Raw genomic sequence first — 18,082 nt, 5'->3', positions numbered from 1 at the left:
AGCAGGATCATTGTCACTCAGATAGGGATAGACACTTATACTTTTCCTCTTTTTGTGGCTGTTCAAGCATGAACTGCCACCAGCTCCAAAGGCTGTCAGCGTTTCAAAGAACATCAAAGCATGAGTCACAATAGTGCTTTTAAAGAAGCTTCAACCTCATATTACACTACTGTGCCACAACATTGAAAATTTATGAACCTGATTTGGAGACAAATGTCAAAACCCACACTCATTTCATTTTTAAAATGTGAAGCACTGTCTGCCTGGAAAGAAGAGATGAGGGGCTGAATTCTAATAATTACACAGTAAAAACAAAGAAATACAGCTAGAAACATTTCCGGGGGCTGTGAACAACAAAAAATTATCAAAACTTTGTGAACTGTGTTCTTATTTAGAACTGATTCAAAAAAGAATGATTCATATGAATCGGTTCTTTTTAGTGGAATCAAAAACATACAGTGCCACCAGTGTTGTCTGATTTCCAAACGAATCATACCTTGTTGGATTAACGAATCATACGCCGTTTATTCCTACCAATAAAAAACATCAAGCGTAACTAAATTAAGATACTCATACCACGAGACTGTTTTCTGCACTAATACAGATTCTACATCTGAGAATCAATGACCAGTGTAGATCGAAAGAATTAATCTTATGAGTGGGTTCTTTTAGTGAATCAAAACCATATCTCTTGCTGTAGATTCATGAATGACTGATATACCTGTATATCCACGTTCGTTTTGGCAAATCAGCAAACTTTTGTTAATCTGTCAGAGCGGTTATTGAATTCATCCGACTCATTTACAATTAGTAGCTACTTAATCCACTTAAAATAAAGACTATGTTGGACTTTAAAGTCGTAAGATTTAATAAAAATACACAAGATTTGTTACTGTTATATGCGAGATTTTATTAAAAATAAAAATTATAACAATTCCATTTAATAGACAATCCCTTCCAATCATTGGATTGCATTCTTCTCTTAATAAAAACTACGAAAACACTTTGCAAGAATTTGATTTTTCCTGATAAATTAACCCTGTTCTGTTAAAATCTGAAATGATCTCATACCAACCGACTGCTGAGGGCAATGCAATAGGAATTGCATTTCTTTTCCCCTATGAATATTTTTCCCTCAAAAGTAAAAGAACAGCTAACGTTAATGAAAGAGGAATCGATAAGAATCGGAACTAGAACCCTTCATTCTTTACGATTACCGTTCCTACAGGTTACATAGACACGCTTAATTCAGCTCATAAAGTCGTAATTTAAGCGACACTTCCAAGATATTTTTCTTAATAAAGCATCGGACAAGATGATAAACCACAAGATCTGCTACACTGGCTTCACGTGTCAACCGGTTAGATAAGAAAGGCGGTCCACATCAGGCCTTTCTATAAACCACCGATCGAGGAGTTTGCATTAATAATAACGGACATCACCAGCTTCATTTATCTCGCGTCTCTAAACTGAAACTAAAGGCTTTGCGTGAATGGAACGGTTCTAACCATCGTCACCGCACACTTGTCAAGTACAGCAAATAAAGTCCTACCTTTTTCTTTGAAAGGTGAGAAACTGCGAAAGTGGAGCGCTTCAGATTTCCATTTTACACGGACGCACAGATGAAAAGAGGAAAGCTGCGGGATGAGAGTGGAGAAGTGATGATCGGGCAGACGGCGATGAACGAATAATGTCTCATACATGAACAAGGACATCAGCCGAGCGAGGTAGATCGCGTAGTTTTGCGCTCGCAGAATTCATCGTTTGAAGTTGTGCACCTGCCTCTATTCATGATAACGCATGAGCTGTAATCCCGGAGGTGTGCGCGTATTCTTCATTCACTCCAGGATGAAGTTTGCTGGACGGCATCGTGACGCGCTCGCGCTGAAAATAGCTCGGACCAGAGAGGGGACACATTGTCGCGAGGCATCCCCAGAGCCCTTCATAAACACGAAGATGTGTCACGCAGAGTTGAAGGCGCTCACATTTATGACTGAGACGGGCTGTAGAACGTAAAGCCGTAGAGCTTTGCTCACACTGCCTTGATGCTGAGATTTCCTAGGATGCACTTGGACCAAGTTACCTAGGGGATGCTTACAGTGTTTCTGTGGAAAAACAATAGTCTTTATTATTATTATTATTATTTTTAAAGAAGCAGTCTTTATAGGGTTTGATTTAGTAATAGGCAGAATGTTTGCATTAAAATCACATTACATCTACTTTTAGGTCTTTGAGCAAACCAACCTATTAAAAATGGCTAATTATGCATGCTAAATTTAATAAATAAGCATTTTAAACAATTCATATTTTTAAATGATAGATTTATCAGTACAACCCATGCGTTTTGAAATATTAAAAACAGATTTGTTGTGTGAATTACTCTTAACACAACTATACTTTGAGACAAATATCACACAATAGCTCTAAATCACTGCAAGTTAGCAAGTCCCCAAATAAGTCCAGTTTAATGTAAATGTAAATGTCATTTACAAAAAAAAATGGCAAAAGCCTGCACCACTCTGCTTTACCTCATGCTGGATCTGAGAACAAAGGATTTATTTTAATGTCAGGTCGATCAATGATACATAGCCCATTTGGTTTACAGGAATAAAAAACAAGACTATTAATCAATCTTTGATCATCAGTTTTAAATTGTTATAAATAATGGGATTTTTTTTTTAATATGGCAGTAAAAACAGTCTTCTTTTTCAAATATTAGGGATTTATCACAATGTTTTAGGTCCGTTTTCTGTACACAAAAGATAAAAAGCAAAAAAGGTCTAAAAGTACACAACACTAGAAAAGACTGGAAAGTCACAAAATGGCTTGTAATGTACATTTAGTATTTACAGTTATGCAAGTGGTTCCTTTCTGCCCTCTTACGGAGGATGACTATAAAATATATACATGTTTTATGAACACCCCTGACACCTGGACTTCCTGCCAGCATCAAGGCTGACTCTTGGGCTGCCCGTCTTCTTGACTATTCAACGTGGAGCCGTGCCCAGTGTTGGTCTGAATAAAGTTGTTGAGGCCATCAAAGCCTTGATTAAAGAGAAACTCCATATACCAGTTCCAGTACTTCCCGGTCTGCAAACATGAAAAGAAGAGTTATGGTGTGGAATATTGCAACCGAATATGACTGATTGATACATGCTCTCACGTTGACCTGAAATAAGTAGTTTTTAATAAAAAGGAGATGATATAACATTAGTACCTTTATAGAACCGAGATCCACATTCTTCCTCTCCGGCCAACACTGATAAAGAGAACACATAAATATTCATTGTTCTCCCTTTGCTCTAAATCTCAGTAGTACACTACTGAATGTTGCAGTCGGACTAGTGTTGTCAAAAGACCCGGTATTTCGGTACCAAGTCGGTATACTTTTTTCATACTTTTATTACTTGTGGAAAAACTTGAAACAATTTTAAGTAAGTATAAAGAATGGCATTGGTTTTGTACATTTAATTTTTGTTTAACGTTATTAATAAAAATGTTGTTCAATTAGCATGTTTTTGTGTTTTGCTTTGGTACCGAAATTGGTACCGAGAACCGTGGATTTTCACTGGTATCGGTACCGAATACTGAAATTTTGGTACCGTGACAACACTAAGTCGGACCAAAAAAAGGTACTTGTATTATTAAAGATGATGAAAACTCCAGTCTCACACAGCTTCCATGAATAATAAAATGTGATTCTGTATTAATGGAACCTCTATAAAAGAAACATTAATACCACATTTATCTCCTCGTCCATTCCTAAAGTTATTAGAGAAAAGTGGCGGCTGTGCTGTCCCCAGGAGTGACACAAGGCTTTACACTTGATGTAATATAATCATCTAATTAGCTTGCGCAGCTGAGTCCCTTTCCTTCACTCCAAATGAGATGACAGTCCAAAATCACTATACGATTACAAACTCTCGTGCTTTTAAATGTCACTAGTGTGAGAATCTCTCACTCACCCTCTGATGAAATTCGATGGCATAGCTGAAAAGCGCCGGGTGGTGGATGAGATCGAAACGGCACCAGGGTTCTGCCACTTTGCTCAGAGCGATAAGATCCTTGTCAATCTCAATATCTGAACCAGGGATGCACCACCAGGAGTTCCACATGGAGTTCACCATGGCTTGAAGGTTCCGATTAAACTCCTTGTATGTGTTTCTGCTAATGTGGAATGTTTGCTGTAATGTGAGAAAATATTAAACATGAAACTAAATGAATAAGTCAACACCTGTCAAGACACATTCACAGCTCAATAAAAAGTGTAAATTCAAATTCCACAGAACGCTTGTGGGTACAATAACACCTTGGTGCCACTAAATGGATCTAATGGGTTACAGTGTGAGACAAGAATCACCTATATATTTTAAATGACAAAAGTGCAATGCTGTGATCAAATTATTTGGCCATTTTATTCACTGCAATTCCAGTGCCATGCTTTGTCTCACTGGGATTCAATCAAGAAGACTCCATTTCTCTTTTCATCCCCAGCAGGTAAGGTGAGGATTACAGCAATAGCCTCCAGGAGCTTCATTGTAAATTCTTAAAAGCACAGCTTGAAGGTCCTTCTAATTTACCCATTATGAGTAAATTATTCAGACACAAAACCTCTTGCATACACACAGTTGGCTTTTCATGACTTTGCTATGTGTTCATTTTATGACACAGTTTCCTCATTACCTCTCTCTGCTGCTCTTGTTTCTTAGCCAAGGTCAGATTCTTGCGGTATCTGAAAAAAGGATATAACAACAGCATTTTATTAATAAAGCTAACATACTAGTCAAGTCAAGTCACCTTTATTTATATAGCGCTTTTAACAATACAGATTGTGTCAGAGCAACTGTACAGCATTAATTAGGAAAATAGTCTGTCAATATAGACACACTAGAACTATTTGTTCTATTTAAAAAAAGAGACATGAAATAGCTTAAGTCAGATATACACTACAATTGTGAAATTAATGATGGTAGACTTCAGAAATAATTAATATTCTTTATTTATTAATATAAACACAATTGTTCATATGACTTGTGTGGTTCTTTGTCTTTTTTTGGAGCTTGTATAAATCCCCATCAACTTTCATTATATGGAAAGCAGTAGCTTAGATATTCTTCCATATTGGCATGATAAATGGCAGACTTTTGATTTTTGAGTGAACCTTTCCCTTTAAGGCCTTCACAGAAGCACTGAAAGGTTTGCATGCTGAAGCAGATGAAAGGATCTTCATACTTCATTTCCTCTATTGCTTACAGGCATCATGCCATGGCAATGTAATGCATTTGAAGGTTCAGGCTGTTGCCCTCAGATTAGCCAGCAGCACAAAGGTGTCCCACTGCCATGGGAACTGCACATGCGATGAAGAGGAACTTACCCTCACCCAACTCATTCACCCAAAAGTTCCAAAAGAAGATGCCCTTAATCTAGCATGGCCAAGCTAACATCTCAAGCAGAAAATCTCTAGGATTGACCAGAGTGATAAAATGACCCATAAAGCTTATTATAGCTCACATATAGTACCTGAACATGATGTAGCCAAGCCTATCCACGCTGATAGAGTCTGTGGCAAAGAGAGCTGGGTAGAAAACCCCAGCCGGAGGCATGATGATCAGAGGCAAACTGTACTTCAAAAACATGTCACACACCTAGACATGACGAGAGAAAAATGTCTGCATTAGCACAAAGACATTAACATTAAATCTACTAGACGAAAATCAGCACATAAATCTTAGTAAAACTCAGGGTGGAACTTCGGTTGATGTCACTTTGCCAAGAACATCATGTTAATTAAGTTAATCATAGCTGAGTGTACCGTCTCATAGAAAGCAAGTGTCTGGTTGAGCAGAAGAACATGGCAGTTCTCCAGACGGAGTCCCTCAGATGCCAGCAGTCCCACAAAGCGAACCAGCTCCATAACTGAGTCCATGAAGCCAGACAAGGTCATAGTTCTAGGAAGGGGAGTGCATTATTCTTTTCACTCACTTTTTTGAAAGCATACACAAAATAACATGTGAAAAACTATTTTTCCTTGCAGAACGTACAAAATAAATCAGCTAAATCACACCAGATGTGTCTTTGTGCTATGCTTGGCACCCACACAATTCGCACAGCACAGAGACCCAAAGCGAAAAAGGGAATAATGGGTGTATTGCATTGATGCATGGCACACCGGCGCAGTCAAACAGGGTTTTGCCCTTGATCATAATTTCTCCTTCAGCTGTGCACTTCAGTAATGTAATAAAAAAAATAACCAAATCAGCAGCTCTTTTAAATATAAAATATAAAGAAATCTGCAGTGGTAAACCTCAGACAAGACTTTTAAAGAGTACAATCATTGGAGTGTGGTCCCATTTCTTCAGATTATTTCTGCAATGTTTTCCAAGACAGTGCGTTTTTGACAGAGTCATTAAAAACTCTCAGAGGACTCGGTAAAGTGCAAGTCACATTAAAGACAACAGCATTCGCAAGTTATTTAAATACTAGAAAGCAAAATGTTTCCAAGACTACTCAGCTGGAAATAATGCTGGGATTTTTATCAGGATTTGATAAGAATAAGTATTTAAGCATTTTTGGCTATATTAGTATTGGTTAATACCATTTTCTCTGCCTATACAGCCTTGGTTACATCAGCAAAAAGAAAAGTTGTTTATTTTTTAAATAGGTTTTGAAAATGTGTTGATAACTAACTAAATACTGTCGATTTTTATTTCATATTTTTGGTATACTCACATGGTGCTGTTGCTGTTAAGACTGATGTCCAAACCGCCTTCCGATGCGCTGACGGAATGCCATGTCAGCCACTTCACCAGCATACTATTCAGACACTCGATGACACTACACTGTGAGGAGGACAATGTGAAAAGGCACATTCAGATAAGAGCGGGGGAAAAAAACAAATCCTGCTTTCAACTGCTGTGAGCTTAATCACAACACCACTCAAATAACATCCCAGGAAGTGTAAAGATGCCACGGCTTTGTGTAGAAAGAGTAATTCACTTATGTCTGAACGATTTAAGCATTCATTGACAACCTGGCTCAAACGGTCATGCTCGTGCTTGATACAAACAAACAGAAAGAAAGACAAACAACAACATACAAACCTTGAAAAATACTGTGGATGTAAAATAAAGTTGCTTCAGTGGCTCAAAGAGAAGTTTATGCATGTCTATAGATGAAGAAAAGAAACGTTAGGTTACAGTTTTACTTACACTGACCAATAAAATGCTGAAGACAATGAAATATGTTATCTGATCAATGAACAATGTAGAAATGCCATTATCATTAGATGTAAGGACTGTTTTTCTTTTGGAACACTACACGCACTTCACAAAAATAAAAATAAAAAGTCACTAAATCAGCAAATGCAAAAAGTTATGAGAGCAGAAATGGTATTTCTTGAATTCCTCGGGTTGCAGCAGAGGTAATTGGGACACTCACAGAAGCTTGGCATCAAGGGGATGTCACTGAGAAGATCCAGGATCTGCGGCCGGAGTAGACAGCCGTCCCACACACTCAGAAACTTATAAAGAAAACTCTCTGTGCTGGAGAATCCCTCCTGAGAACAATGCACAAATACAAACCCTGTCAACGTGGGATTTTACAAGTGGGGAGATCATTCAGGAACGCAGAAGAGAAAGAAAGCAAGGCAGAAAAAAATGATTGATAGATGTCCTTGGGTTTGTGGAATAAACTGCAACATGTTTCTGATATTAAACATCCAACCTTGAGGCTGCCAAGGTTAATTTCCTTTTGGGTAATACTTGTCTTTTGTTGCTTGGTTGTACCTGAAGGAACTGCTGTGTAAAGAGGATGGTGCTCAGGAAGCGGCAGCCTTCAGAAGTGTTGTCAGAACTTCCATCCACAGGACATAGTAAAAACTCTGCCCAAAACATACCAGAATAAACTGCATTATGTTACTGAACTGGAATTTGAATGGGAACTATAAAGGCAGGGAGAGACTTTAGATAAGCTTGAAAAGCTTTGGTATTATGACATGGAAAATTTACCCTCTTGCAATGAGTGTCCAAGCCAAAAGTTAAGGCGCAGGAAGGCAGATTCATCTTGTACACAGTCCAGGTAGTGCAGAGCCAGAGCTGATCCCAGAAGCGAACCCATCTGGGCAGGCAGCTGAAAACAAGTTATGACTTTAACATTAAGCTGCAATATGCTATACAACGTGCATCTGCACAACACAGAGACAGTATATCATAACCAAGAGCTGTCAAAACAGCTGGAGGCAAATAAACCAATTCAGTCATACTTCTGGCTCCTTTGAGACCTGTACTGAAACTGACAGTTTAGTACAACAGTTTAGATGAAACACATTCCACCATTCTACATTCTCACTCTTTTCAAAAACTGTAATTTGTGTCAGTCTACAAACAGCTGCCTCACAATATGGGACTTCAACAAATAATAAATAAATAAAACTAAGTGACAGATTGACAACGAAGAGTCTTTCTGTAATTAACAAGCAAATGTATCATTCATCTGAGAAATGACTGATTCTAATGATGGGGTTGCCACAGTGAGAAAGAATCAATGATCTTTCCCCATGGTCACAAATGAACTGTTTTTTTCCACATGACTGACTCCACCAGTTTCTTCCTCAATCCTTTCCTATTGCAGACTGCAAAATCCCCCTAAAAAGTGGTGCAGGAACACTATGACGATATTCATTTTGTGAAGTATTTTGAAGCAGAATTAAGCATAAATGTCTGCAGACCATTAAAAGAGATTAAATAAGGCTTATCAGGTCAGTGGGTCCGGATCGGTAAATATTTTATGACTTGCCAATTGAGTGTAATATATTGTTTAGTACTTACAGACACGACAGTGTTGATGAACATTAAACAAGACGAAAAATAAATTTTACATCTGAGAAATTTGACTACTGTGACAGATTCTGCAGTACTATCAATTAGATGGCAGACTTGATGACATACTCACTGATCAGTCTTGTGAAGGCTTAGCTCCACCAAGAGGCCAAACAACAGTAGTGCAGATCCGTGTAAATTTGATGAATATTATGCAATATGGCATTTTGCATTTAAAGAGCCAAGAAATCAATATCCTATTATATTGCTAGTCAAGACAAAGACATGTGCATTACCTCTATATTGTGAATGTTCTCCAGTAGCTCTTTGAAGGAACAGAGCTCCTGCAGGCGGAACACCTTCTTGTTGGAGTTGCTGTCGAATGCAGAGCTCAAGGGAGGTATCGCTAGGTGATGTAGTTTCTGTGGACATTAGATACATTCAGTTTATAGATTAACTGATACATTTTCTTTTGTCCCCATTCATATAATTTCAGAACTTGTATATTTAAGACTGGAATATACAAGGCCAGTTTTCTGCCCCAATTTCCAGTCGGGAGGAGGAGTCAACTAGTGCCAATTTTAAAACACATAAGTTGAAATGCAGTGTGTGCTTACTGTGTGTGTGCACTTGTATGGATTAAATGCAGAGCACAAATTCACCATACTTGGCCACACATCACTTCACTTTCAATTTCACTTTAAACCAGTAGGTGAAAAGTACCTGAATGACCTACTATTATTGACAAAATTCTGAAGTTTACTTTCCCATGAGGCCACATGAGACAATTTGTGAATTGCATTGTGAAACAACGCACCTAGCACTGGTAAGTCACGTAACAGTAACAACGTAACAACATGGTGGATGAAGTGCATCCAAATTTGGTCACTGGTCTCCTGGCAACAAAGTGCATTGTGTTTGGAACAATTTGAAAGTCTGGTAGCATGTGATGCTGCCTGCATAATTTAGTGTATGATGCCCAGCTTTTAGGCAAGTCTAGTGTTTTCAAATCTGTTAAAATTTGTGATGTGTGTAACAGCCTTTAGTTGACAAGTCAGTGTTCCCTAAAGCTCTTTACAGTATTACAAAGATGACATCTTACCCGCTTTCTGGAGGATGGCTTCTCTTTCACATCCAGGCTGAGGCTCTGGTCAACTAAAACAGCACTCGTGTTTTTCCTCTGCACAGCACAAAGAGCCACTTTCCAGGTGGAGTTGTGATTCTTGAATCCAGTCTGAAAAACAAAAAATTGCATTGTCTAAGAGTCTGAAACACCTGGCAGAAGAACAAAGCTCTGTTGGAAAAAACAGTAACGAATACAATACACTAACCCTCACTCTTGATGGAAGAGAGAGCGTCACTAGGTCTGGTCGGAACACTTTGTAGAGTGCTAGAAGTTGTGTGAGAAATGGTTGTCTACCCTAATAGGAAAAAGGGGAGAAACACAAAGTACTTGTCAAATGAAACATCCAATTACAAGAAACATTCTCTAGCACTACAGTTAATCTACATTTATGATAAAGGATATTGAGGTGTTTATTTTAACAGATTGAGTCTTTACCATTTTGGCCTGAATATCCAACAGTTTCCTGACTCTGTATGGGTGAACTACGAAAGTGGAAAAAAAAAAATCTGAATAACAAGCAAGTAACATCATGTAGTACTATTACAGCATTTACAGACAAAAAATTAAACCACTTAGTCAACAACTCACCATGTTCCCGCATGGTTAAAAGGTACAACAAGTGGCAAATAAAAGGGAACTGGAAGAAAAAAAAATAGCCTAGTAAATTAACATGGAAAACTTTTTTTTTTAATGCAATTATAAAACATATGCCAGTAGATTTACAACATGGACATATCCTAAATTAGAAAAAAACTTTGCAAAGCACAACTAACCAGATTTTCTTCCGTCACAAAGCTGAAAATGAAGCCATAAATGGATCTCAAGTCATCTTTGCAGTCAATCAGGTCAAAAACAGTGAGCACCCAGCGGACAAAGAGAACCTTAAAAGAAAAGATATGAACCAAATGTTCAAAAATAGCAATGAAACAGAAGCAGTGACAGATTTTGACAGGGACAGATACAAGACTTGGTTCTATGCAATGGGTGTTGATTGGATTTTGACTTGTGGGTGATGCATTAAAAAAATGGAGTCAGATGAAATCAAGCCTGCAGGGGTGGGTTTAAGGGGGGACTAAATAACTGTCAAAGTCATAAATACATAACCAGAGAGAAGTCTGTCATTCCACCATAAGACAGAGACATGATATTTTGATTCAAATTTAAATAAAAAAAATAAAAATTAAACAAAGGAAGAAAAAAATAATAATTAAAGAACATATACAGATGAATCTTTCAAGATTTATAACATGTATTTAGAAAATGGCTTAATTTTAATTTCCGATACCTAATTTTGATACCTATGAAGCAAAAGCAAATGACAGCCATTTCACTAATGACCAGATACAATCGACAGCCCTCACCTGTGCATTCATTGGCATTTTCCCTACACACAGCCACGACACCCCCTTTACAATTGCCTCCTGCGGCACCACTGTGGCAGGTATGAGAAACTTCAGCACCCGGGTACAGTTCGCAGTTCCTGTCGGATGAACTGAATTTAATCATCTGTGCCATAAACCCCTAAAGGCACTCAGCAGAATGAGGATGAGCAACTGCTGATATGTTTGATTGTGATCTAATTGCCATCATGTGTCTCATGATGAATTCCTGCTCATGTTATAATGTAAACAAATACAGCTAAAGAAATCTGTGCATCCCCCTAATTATATTACCTGCATTGAGGCTTAAAGCCAAGTCCAGTAGCACTGTGAAGACCTCCGGAGGAAGACCCTTACTGAGAGCCACTGTCTCCACCCTCACCATATTCCTCTCCAGCTCATCATTCCCTCTGACTACTGTGCCAGCTTCCACTGTAACATACAACAATACATGCAAACAGATATTATGACACTTAGATGTGATACAGTATCTGATGACGACACCCTTACACAGGTAAACAAAAGACCTTAACAGACTTGAAGTCGTTATCAGAGTTACTAAAGGAACAAAAACAAAAGAACTAAAGGAACAATTAATTAAATAAATAAAAACGTCCCTACTATTAAACTGTAACCCTCTAAAATAGTTTTTGTAATCCGTTTCTATGTTTTATGCTGCACTTACCCTGAGACAAATACTTCACCGCGAGACCAAAGGGATCCGCCACGCCTTTTCTCTTTTCTTTTTCTGCCAAACGCAAACTTCTGTTGCTCACAGAGGAGACGGAGGAGTCTATTTCTCCGGACGGTTCGGAGACTAACCCCGCCAGGTTAGATAAATCGGCCATTTTTTCGCTACATTATATTATTATTTGCTCTCTCTCGCGTGTTTGCCTCGGTCGCTGAAGTAACCCATTCAAACCAAACGCCAAATCTGCCGCGACCGTTTGGACATGCGCACTGCATCACTTCCTGTACTGCCACTAGCGCAATGAACTGAAAGCGGAATAGCTTTACTGCAACAAAGATGTTATTAATATATGGTTGTGTTTCAGAATTCATTTTATTTATTTTTTTCATTGAATTCGTAATTTGCATTTATCGTTGTTAAAACATAAACAATTGTGTATAGTTTTAAATATTAACAAAGCAAATTAGATGCACACTCAAATAAATATCAAGGGAAGTTCCACGAGTGTAAAATATTATACGGCTAATATTTTATACGTGGCTACTGTGTCTAGAGATTATTATTATGTGATTTTATTATTATAAGTGATTATTATTTCCAAGGTATCACTGGTAGACTACTACTCAGGGCTGCGTTTCCCAAAATAGGCTTAGGACGCTTGAAACGCAGCCCAGAGCAGTACTGAGCCACTCTTCTACTTCATGTGATATTTTATGGTGCTTGGCAAACCAACGTAGAACGTGCTTATCTGCCACCTACTGGACTGGGGTGAGCAACGTCAAAGTGGTTGAAAAATCAATTAATTAATATTCATTATAAAACAGCAGAATGTCAGACCAAATTTTGAGACATCAATATACTGAGTCGACTATATTTGATAAATAGATTGGTTGGTATTAAATGGAAAAGAACTGTAAAAGAAAAAAGGGCACAGTGACTATTATGTGATGATACTCTAATGATGCATACTAAGAAAATAATATACATCCACACTTTAAATATTTCTTTTGGTGGATTACTTTTTTTTTTTTGTGAGGATAATTATTTTTGAGGATAATTTGTTTTTGTTTACATTGCATTGAGCTTAAATATACTAAATAGCATATATGCTGCAAGATTTACATTATTAGCATAAATATGGTTGACCAATTTACAGTTTTGAACAAGAATATGCTGATGGTAACATTCTATTCATATTTAAATCTGTTTAGTAAAAAGTGAGCAAGACATAAAAATCACAAGTGGTGTTTTTAATACTGTCACCAAACTCCATGATAAACTGCATAGAGGTTTTATTGTCAGCATCTGCATGCACAAACATCAGTTTTTCCCCCCTCACTGTCAAAAGTGTAATATGACCCATTCTGTGTAAACTACAAATGCACAATTCAGTTCATGAATTAGCTGGGCATTCTGGTAAAGGTTTAGACACAGGTCATGACTCATGTTCTCCGTTAGGTATTTTTACTCAGTTACAAACAGCAAATTATCAGTATACATCCAAACATATCAGACACGTTTCTCAATTCTACTCCTTACAGCACTGTGCATTTAGAATGTATCACTTATTTGACACACCTGATTCATCTCTTCAGTTTATTAGTAGTGATGCATAACCTGAATTTAGTATGTAAAATTAGTAAGACACCACAAATGAGCAGTGCTGGGTTTTCAAGAACAGTATAAAGGAACACATTAATCTAAAGAAAATACAGTAGATAAAAAAATGGGGGGGGAAAATCAATTTTAGTAATAAAAATAGTCAAACAATTTGGTAGTTCTATGACTCAAAAGGAGAAAGCAACCATAAGAAGAATCCAAGGATACGATTTTTATTTGACTGTTTTTGAGAGACAACCTTGAAAATCAAATTTGATAAAAAGAAACAAAGAAATATTATTATATGCAAATTAAAAAATAATAATATGCAGAACTTACATGTACCTAAACAAACCGCTGTTATGTTTTCAGTTTTGATGGTTGTAACAGATTTTGAGGCAACATAGAAGTTACTGTCTGCCATCTGACTCGAACATTTAAACAAATGATGTACAGCATTTTTAAATAATAAAAACATCTATGTCAGTGTAAACAGAACCGGTTTTATATAGTATTCATCGACAGTAGTTCAAAAGTAAATAAACCATCACAAAAATTGTTGACATTTGAAGAAACCTGTATCACAGTATAATCTTAAAAGTGGCATTTTGGATATTGTTCAATGCAGGGACAAAATAATAATAACAATAAATACAACAGGGAATTACAGTAGTTTAATCTTTTGTTGCAAAACCACAACCAAAACAGTTGCCACAATGGTGATTGTCCAAATTGAACATTTGTATTTTAAATAAGAAGTTTTACAGGTAAGACATGAGGTAAAGGTAACATAAGATCTGGTTTTCAGGCTTCTGATATGTAGCTGTGGGACATAAATCACCTTTTGGGACTACTGTCTTTTTTTCCGAGCACCTTCTCTACTATCCAGAGAAACAGATCTGTTGCCAGGCGCTCTTTCTGAAATTGTGGAGCTAAGAAACTTTGACTTTGTTCTTTTCCTGGGCAGTGATCTGCTCTTCTCGTCTCTCCTCCCTCTCAGGCCGGTCCTCACCCTGACGAGCAATGAGCAGCCGACACGTCAGCAAAATACCAAACACTAGGGCATGAGCATAGCGTTTTAGAGGATCTCCAACTAGCTGGTGGAAGAAAAGCACCGCTAGCATGACCAGCAGCAGAATAAAGTTGGCCACGTCTTTTGGTCTCCCTGGCACAAGGGTCAGAACAATTCCACATCCCACCTCAAGAGTACCAATAATCTTGCGTAGAAGTACAGAAGAAACGCCGATTTTTTTCAATGCCGGAAGGGCCTTTGCATAACTCTTGTACGCCCTTTTCTGGAAAGTGAACAGAAACATTCAATTTACATTTTTGTCAAGAATATTTAACATTAATACATATGTTACACATGTAACGATGTATTATGTGCACTGCAAAAATAACAGATGAAATGATACAGCAGATAGATAGATAGATAGATAGATAGATAGATAGATCAAATGCTTGATATATTTTTTTTATATTATTTTAATGCTCATATTGACCCAACTGTATTGCATTGAATTGTACTGTAATTTATTAAAAAAAAAAATATATATATGTGAATATCTGAATGTGTCTATGACATCAGCACAGCAGCTGCTGCACCTGCAGATGGAAGATAGAATTTGCTGGAAAGCGGCGCCATTGCTTTATCATGAGCTGCTTTAAAAGGATTTGTTTTAGAACGATATTGCAAAATAATCATCACACGTCATATCTGAGAGCGTTTCTTCTGTTTATCACAGATGATGCGCATTGTGATGTCATAATTGACCTACTTATGCGGTAATGAAACAATGTTGCGGCTGTGCATAGAATGCGCTGTTCAACTGCTCCAATTAAGTTCTACATAATTCGACTCATAATCAGGATTTTAATTACGTCTTCCTTATATCTAAGATTATAGATGGAATTAAATTAAGTCTATCTTATATTCACCGACACATCCAAAACAAAGAATGTGAAAAAAGTGAAATGTGAAAAAAGGCAGCGACAGCACTAGCGGACATTTTATAGAAAAATGCAAAAAGAGCCAGTTACTTTCGCACCCCCTCCTAAAACAAAGCCGGTTGCCTTCAGCTGAAGCTTCATTTGCTTACATGTATACTGCTAAGCGACGATCACTTACCATTTCACTATAGGCATCTTTGCTTAACCTTGGTGTGAGTTTAATTGTACCCATGAACACGAAGAACAGACCCAGTGCAAAGGAAAGGGCAACAATGGTTATGGTTCTTGGCGAGGCCATCTTCTGTAAAGTCTCCTTTCGATTGGCATCCGTTGTCGCGCTCCAGCTTTCTTCACTGTCCTGCTGAAGATGCTGAAGGGGGAAGGGCTTGATGAATACAGTCAAATATGGCTGCATGTCATTCCACTTCAGTACCAGGGAGCACCATTAGAGGGCGCTACGGTTTATCAACGTCATAGACATAAAGCCAACTGCAGTGCAGGAACATACTATTGGTGCAACTTGCAAGCAGTGCTTCTCAACACTAGGAGGCTCCAGCACACCGCAGGATGTTCAGAAACAGCAAGTTTTGTCCCATTGTCAGCATAAGTATTCCGTTTGTTTAGACAACTATTTGGTACCTGAAAGAAAATCGCTAGTTTATTAATAATTATTTACAAATATAAATGGCATTAAATTACCTATTGTACAAATGATCAAATTAAATATTTCCCTTTGTTTTTCAGTTCAGCAAGAGGACAGCCTCGGCTGGTTCTTATTCAAAACTAATTGTTTAAAGGGGTCGTATGATGCTTTTTTAAAGATCATTATTTTGTGTATTTTGTGTAACAGAATATGTTGACATGCTTTAATGTTCAAAACACATTATTTTTCAAATACTGTACATTATTGTAGGTCCTCTATGCCCCGCCTCTGTCAAACGCTTCGTTTTCTACAAAGTCCCTCCTTCCGACAAGCGCAGTCTGCTCTGATTGGCCAGCTGACCCAGTGCATTGTGATTGGCCGAACCCCGCAAGCACTCGTCGGAAATGTAACGCCCCTTGACCATAATCGCAAGCTTCATCTTTCAAAATAAATGTAATGCCAGTAAATACTGTCATTAGTTTTACCATCAGTTCAAGCCCGAAAGTGGAACAGAGTCGCGTGACAGACACAGTGATGAAGCTGGTATGTGTTTGCAGTACACAAGCCACGGTTAAGACAGCTGACTCCACTGTGATGTGACCGTCTCTCTCTCTCTCACACACACACACACACACACATTTATCTATCAGCTTGTAACACTCCAAAGAGAAAGGAAAACTTGAAATCACATCATATGACCCCTTTAATAATATATTACAATAACCCAGTGTTTTGATCAGGATTTTGTTCATTTATTTGGTTGAAAAACATCAGAGACAATCATTTTGAGCAATAGGTATCCCATCATGCAAATTTTTTCTCCATATAAAACCATCACACACCAAAAAAAGTATAAATTGGCTAAAAAGAAATGGATTTATATATTTTTTTTAAAAAAGGTAAAAATGAATAAAATTTCACAAAAAAGGTAGGCATCTTCTTATTCAAACCTGTAAAAACAGACTCAAGGATAAATACAGTGAATGCAATATGCTTAATGATAAACCATCTTGATTATCTATCAGACTGATTCATCATATACTGTCTTAGGTTATGTGAGTAAGTTATAATACAAAAATCTTTTAGGACACTATCTGTCTTTTTTCAGGACAGACCTTTTTGAATGTATGTCCCGTTTTTAGTATAATTCTTTCTCAATCATTTCTCAATAATCTCTTAATACAATTACAATACAAAGTGTACATTTACAAAGGTAGTGACAATGACGATCTAGCCATTACAAAACAGTAACTTCTTTTTGCAGACATTGATAGCAGACTTCTGTTTGGGTAAAAGACATTGATAAGTGGTTCAGCATGTCATCCATCCATCCAAATCTTCCATTTCTTCATAGGTCTTCATTCTTCTTTTTCATTACTATCCCGAAGCCATGTCCTGTTCCTGTCGGGCTTTGAGAGACAAAATTGCTTTTCGGTAAAGGTCTATTAGGAAACAGGCAAATGAAATGCTTTAAATTAGACTCCTACTTTTCTACAGATCAGGGCTGTCTGTGTTGAGCAAATGCTTTGGTTTGTTTTATTGTTTTAATATCAATGTAGAAAAATGATTGCCAGTAAATATAAAGTTTATATACAATGGTGTTGAAAAATTCCTCCCACAAGGCCTAAATTTCCCCCATGAGCAGCCATGATCAAAATGAATAGTGTTATAAAGGTCACTGATTCTTACCGAAAGTAGTTGAAAGATCAACAGGCTGTGCATAAGCTGCTGGAACTTCCTCTGTGTTTATCTTGTTCTTTCGTTTTACTTTAACTGTCTTCTTTTTTCTCATTCTTTCCTCTTTTCCTATGAATACATAGTTTAAAAGCATTAAAGGAAATAGGATGCAGTATTTCAGTTCTAATGACACTAAAGTTT

General features: G+C 37.4%; 3 protein-coding genes across 6 annotated transcripts in view; all 3 read right to left on the bottom strand.

The window, feature by feature from the left end:
- Positions 1-1,852, bottom strand: part of drp2 (dystrophin related protein 2) — a 133,962-nt gene extending 132,110 nt beyond the window's left edge. For all 4 annotated transcript variants that reach the window (XM_016477066.1, XM_016477067.1, XM_016477068.1 and 1 more), the window contains exon 1: positions 1,553-1,852. In XM_016477066.1, the coding sequence (XP_016332552.1) occupies positions 1,553-1,715 (163 nt within the window). In that variant the 5' untranslated portion in view covers positions 1,716-1,852. The remainder of the gene's footprint in view (positions 1-1,552) is intronic.
- Positions 1,853-2,518: 666 nt separating this feature from the next.
- LOC107680969 (centromere protein I-like) lies at positions 2,519-12,355 on the bottom strand. Its single transcript, XM_016477071.1, has 20 exons — positions 12,007-12,355; positions 11,616-11,753; positions 11,304-11,422; positions 10,716-10,823; positions 10,531-10,579; positions 10,378-10,424; positions 10,148-10,237; positions 9,919-10,050; positions 9,113-9,238; positions 8,007-8,127; positions 7,785-7,879; positions 7,438-7,555; positions 7,101-7,165; positions 6,730-6,839; positions 5,813-5,948; positions 5,521-5,645; positions 4,684-4,732; positions 3,966-4,184; positions 3,218-3,259; positions 2,519-3,090 (listed from the first exon to the last, which is right to left on the bottom strand). Exons 1-20 carry the CDS (start codon positions 12,167-12,169, stop codon positions 2,950-2,952), a joined length of 2,193 nt encoding a protein of 730 aa, XP_016332557.1. The 5' UTR covers positions 12,170-12,355; the 3' UTR covers positions 2,519-2,949.
- Positions 12,356-13,829: 1,474 nt separating this feature from the next.
- LOC107680989 (transmembrane protein 35-like) lies at positions 13,830-18,004 on the bottom strand. Its single transcript, XM_016477101.1, has 3 exons — positions 17,894-18,004; positions 15,740-15,931; positions 13,830-14,906 (listed from the first exon to the last, which is right to left on the bottom strand). Exons 1-3 carry the CDS (start codon positions 17,924-17,926, stop codon positions 14,544-14,546), a joined length of 588 nt encoding a protein of 195 aa, XP_016332587.1. The 5' UTR covers positions 17,927-18,004; the 3' UTR covers positions 13,830-14,543.
- Positions 18,005-18,082: the final 78 nt, after the last annotated feature.

The sequence above is a fragment of the Sinocyclocheilus anshuiensis genome, unplaced genomic scaffold, assembly GCF_001515605.1.
Source record: "Sinocyclocheilus anshuiensis isolate Anshui unplaced genomic scaffold, SAMN03320099.WGS_v1.1 scaffold20, whole genome shotgun sequence".
Lineage (NCBI taxonomy): Eukaryota > Metazoa > Chordata > Actinopteri > Cypriniformes > Cyprinidae > Sinocyclocheilus > Sinocyclocheilus anshuiensis.
Note: the sequence above shows the minus strand (reverse complement) of the source record. Positions and strands in the feature narration are given on the sequence as shown.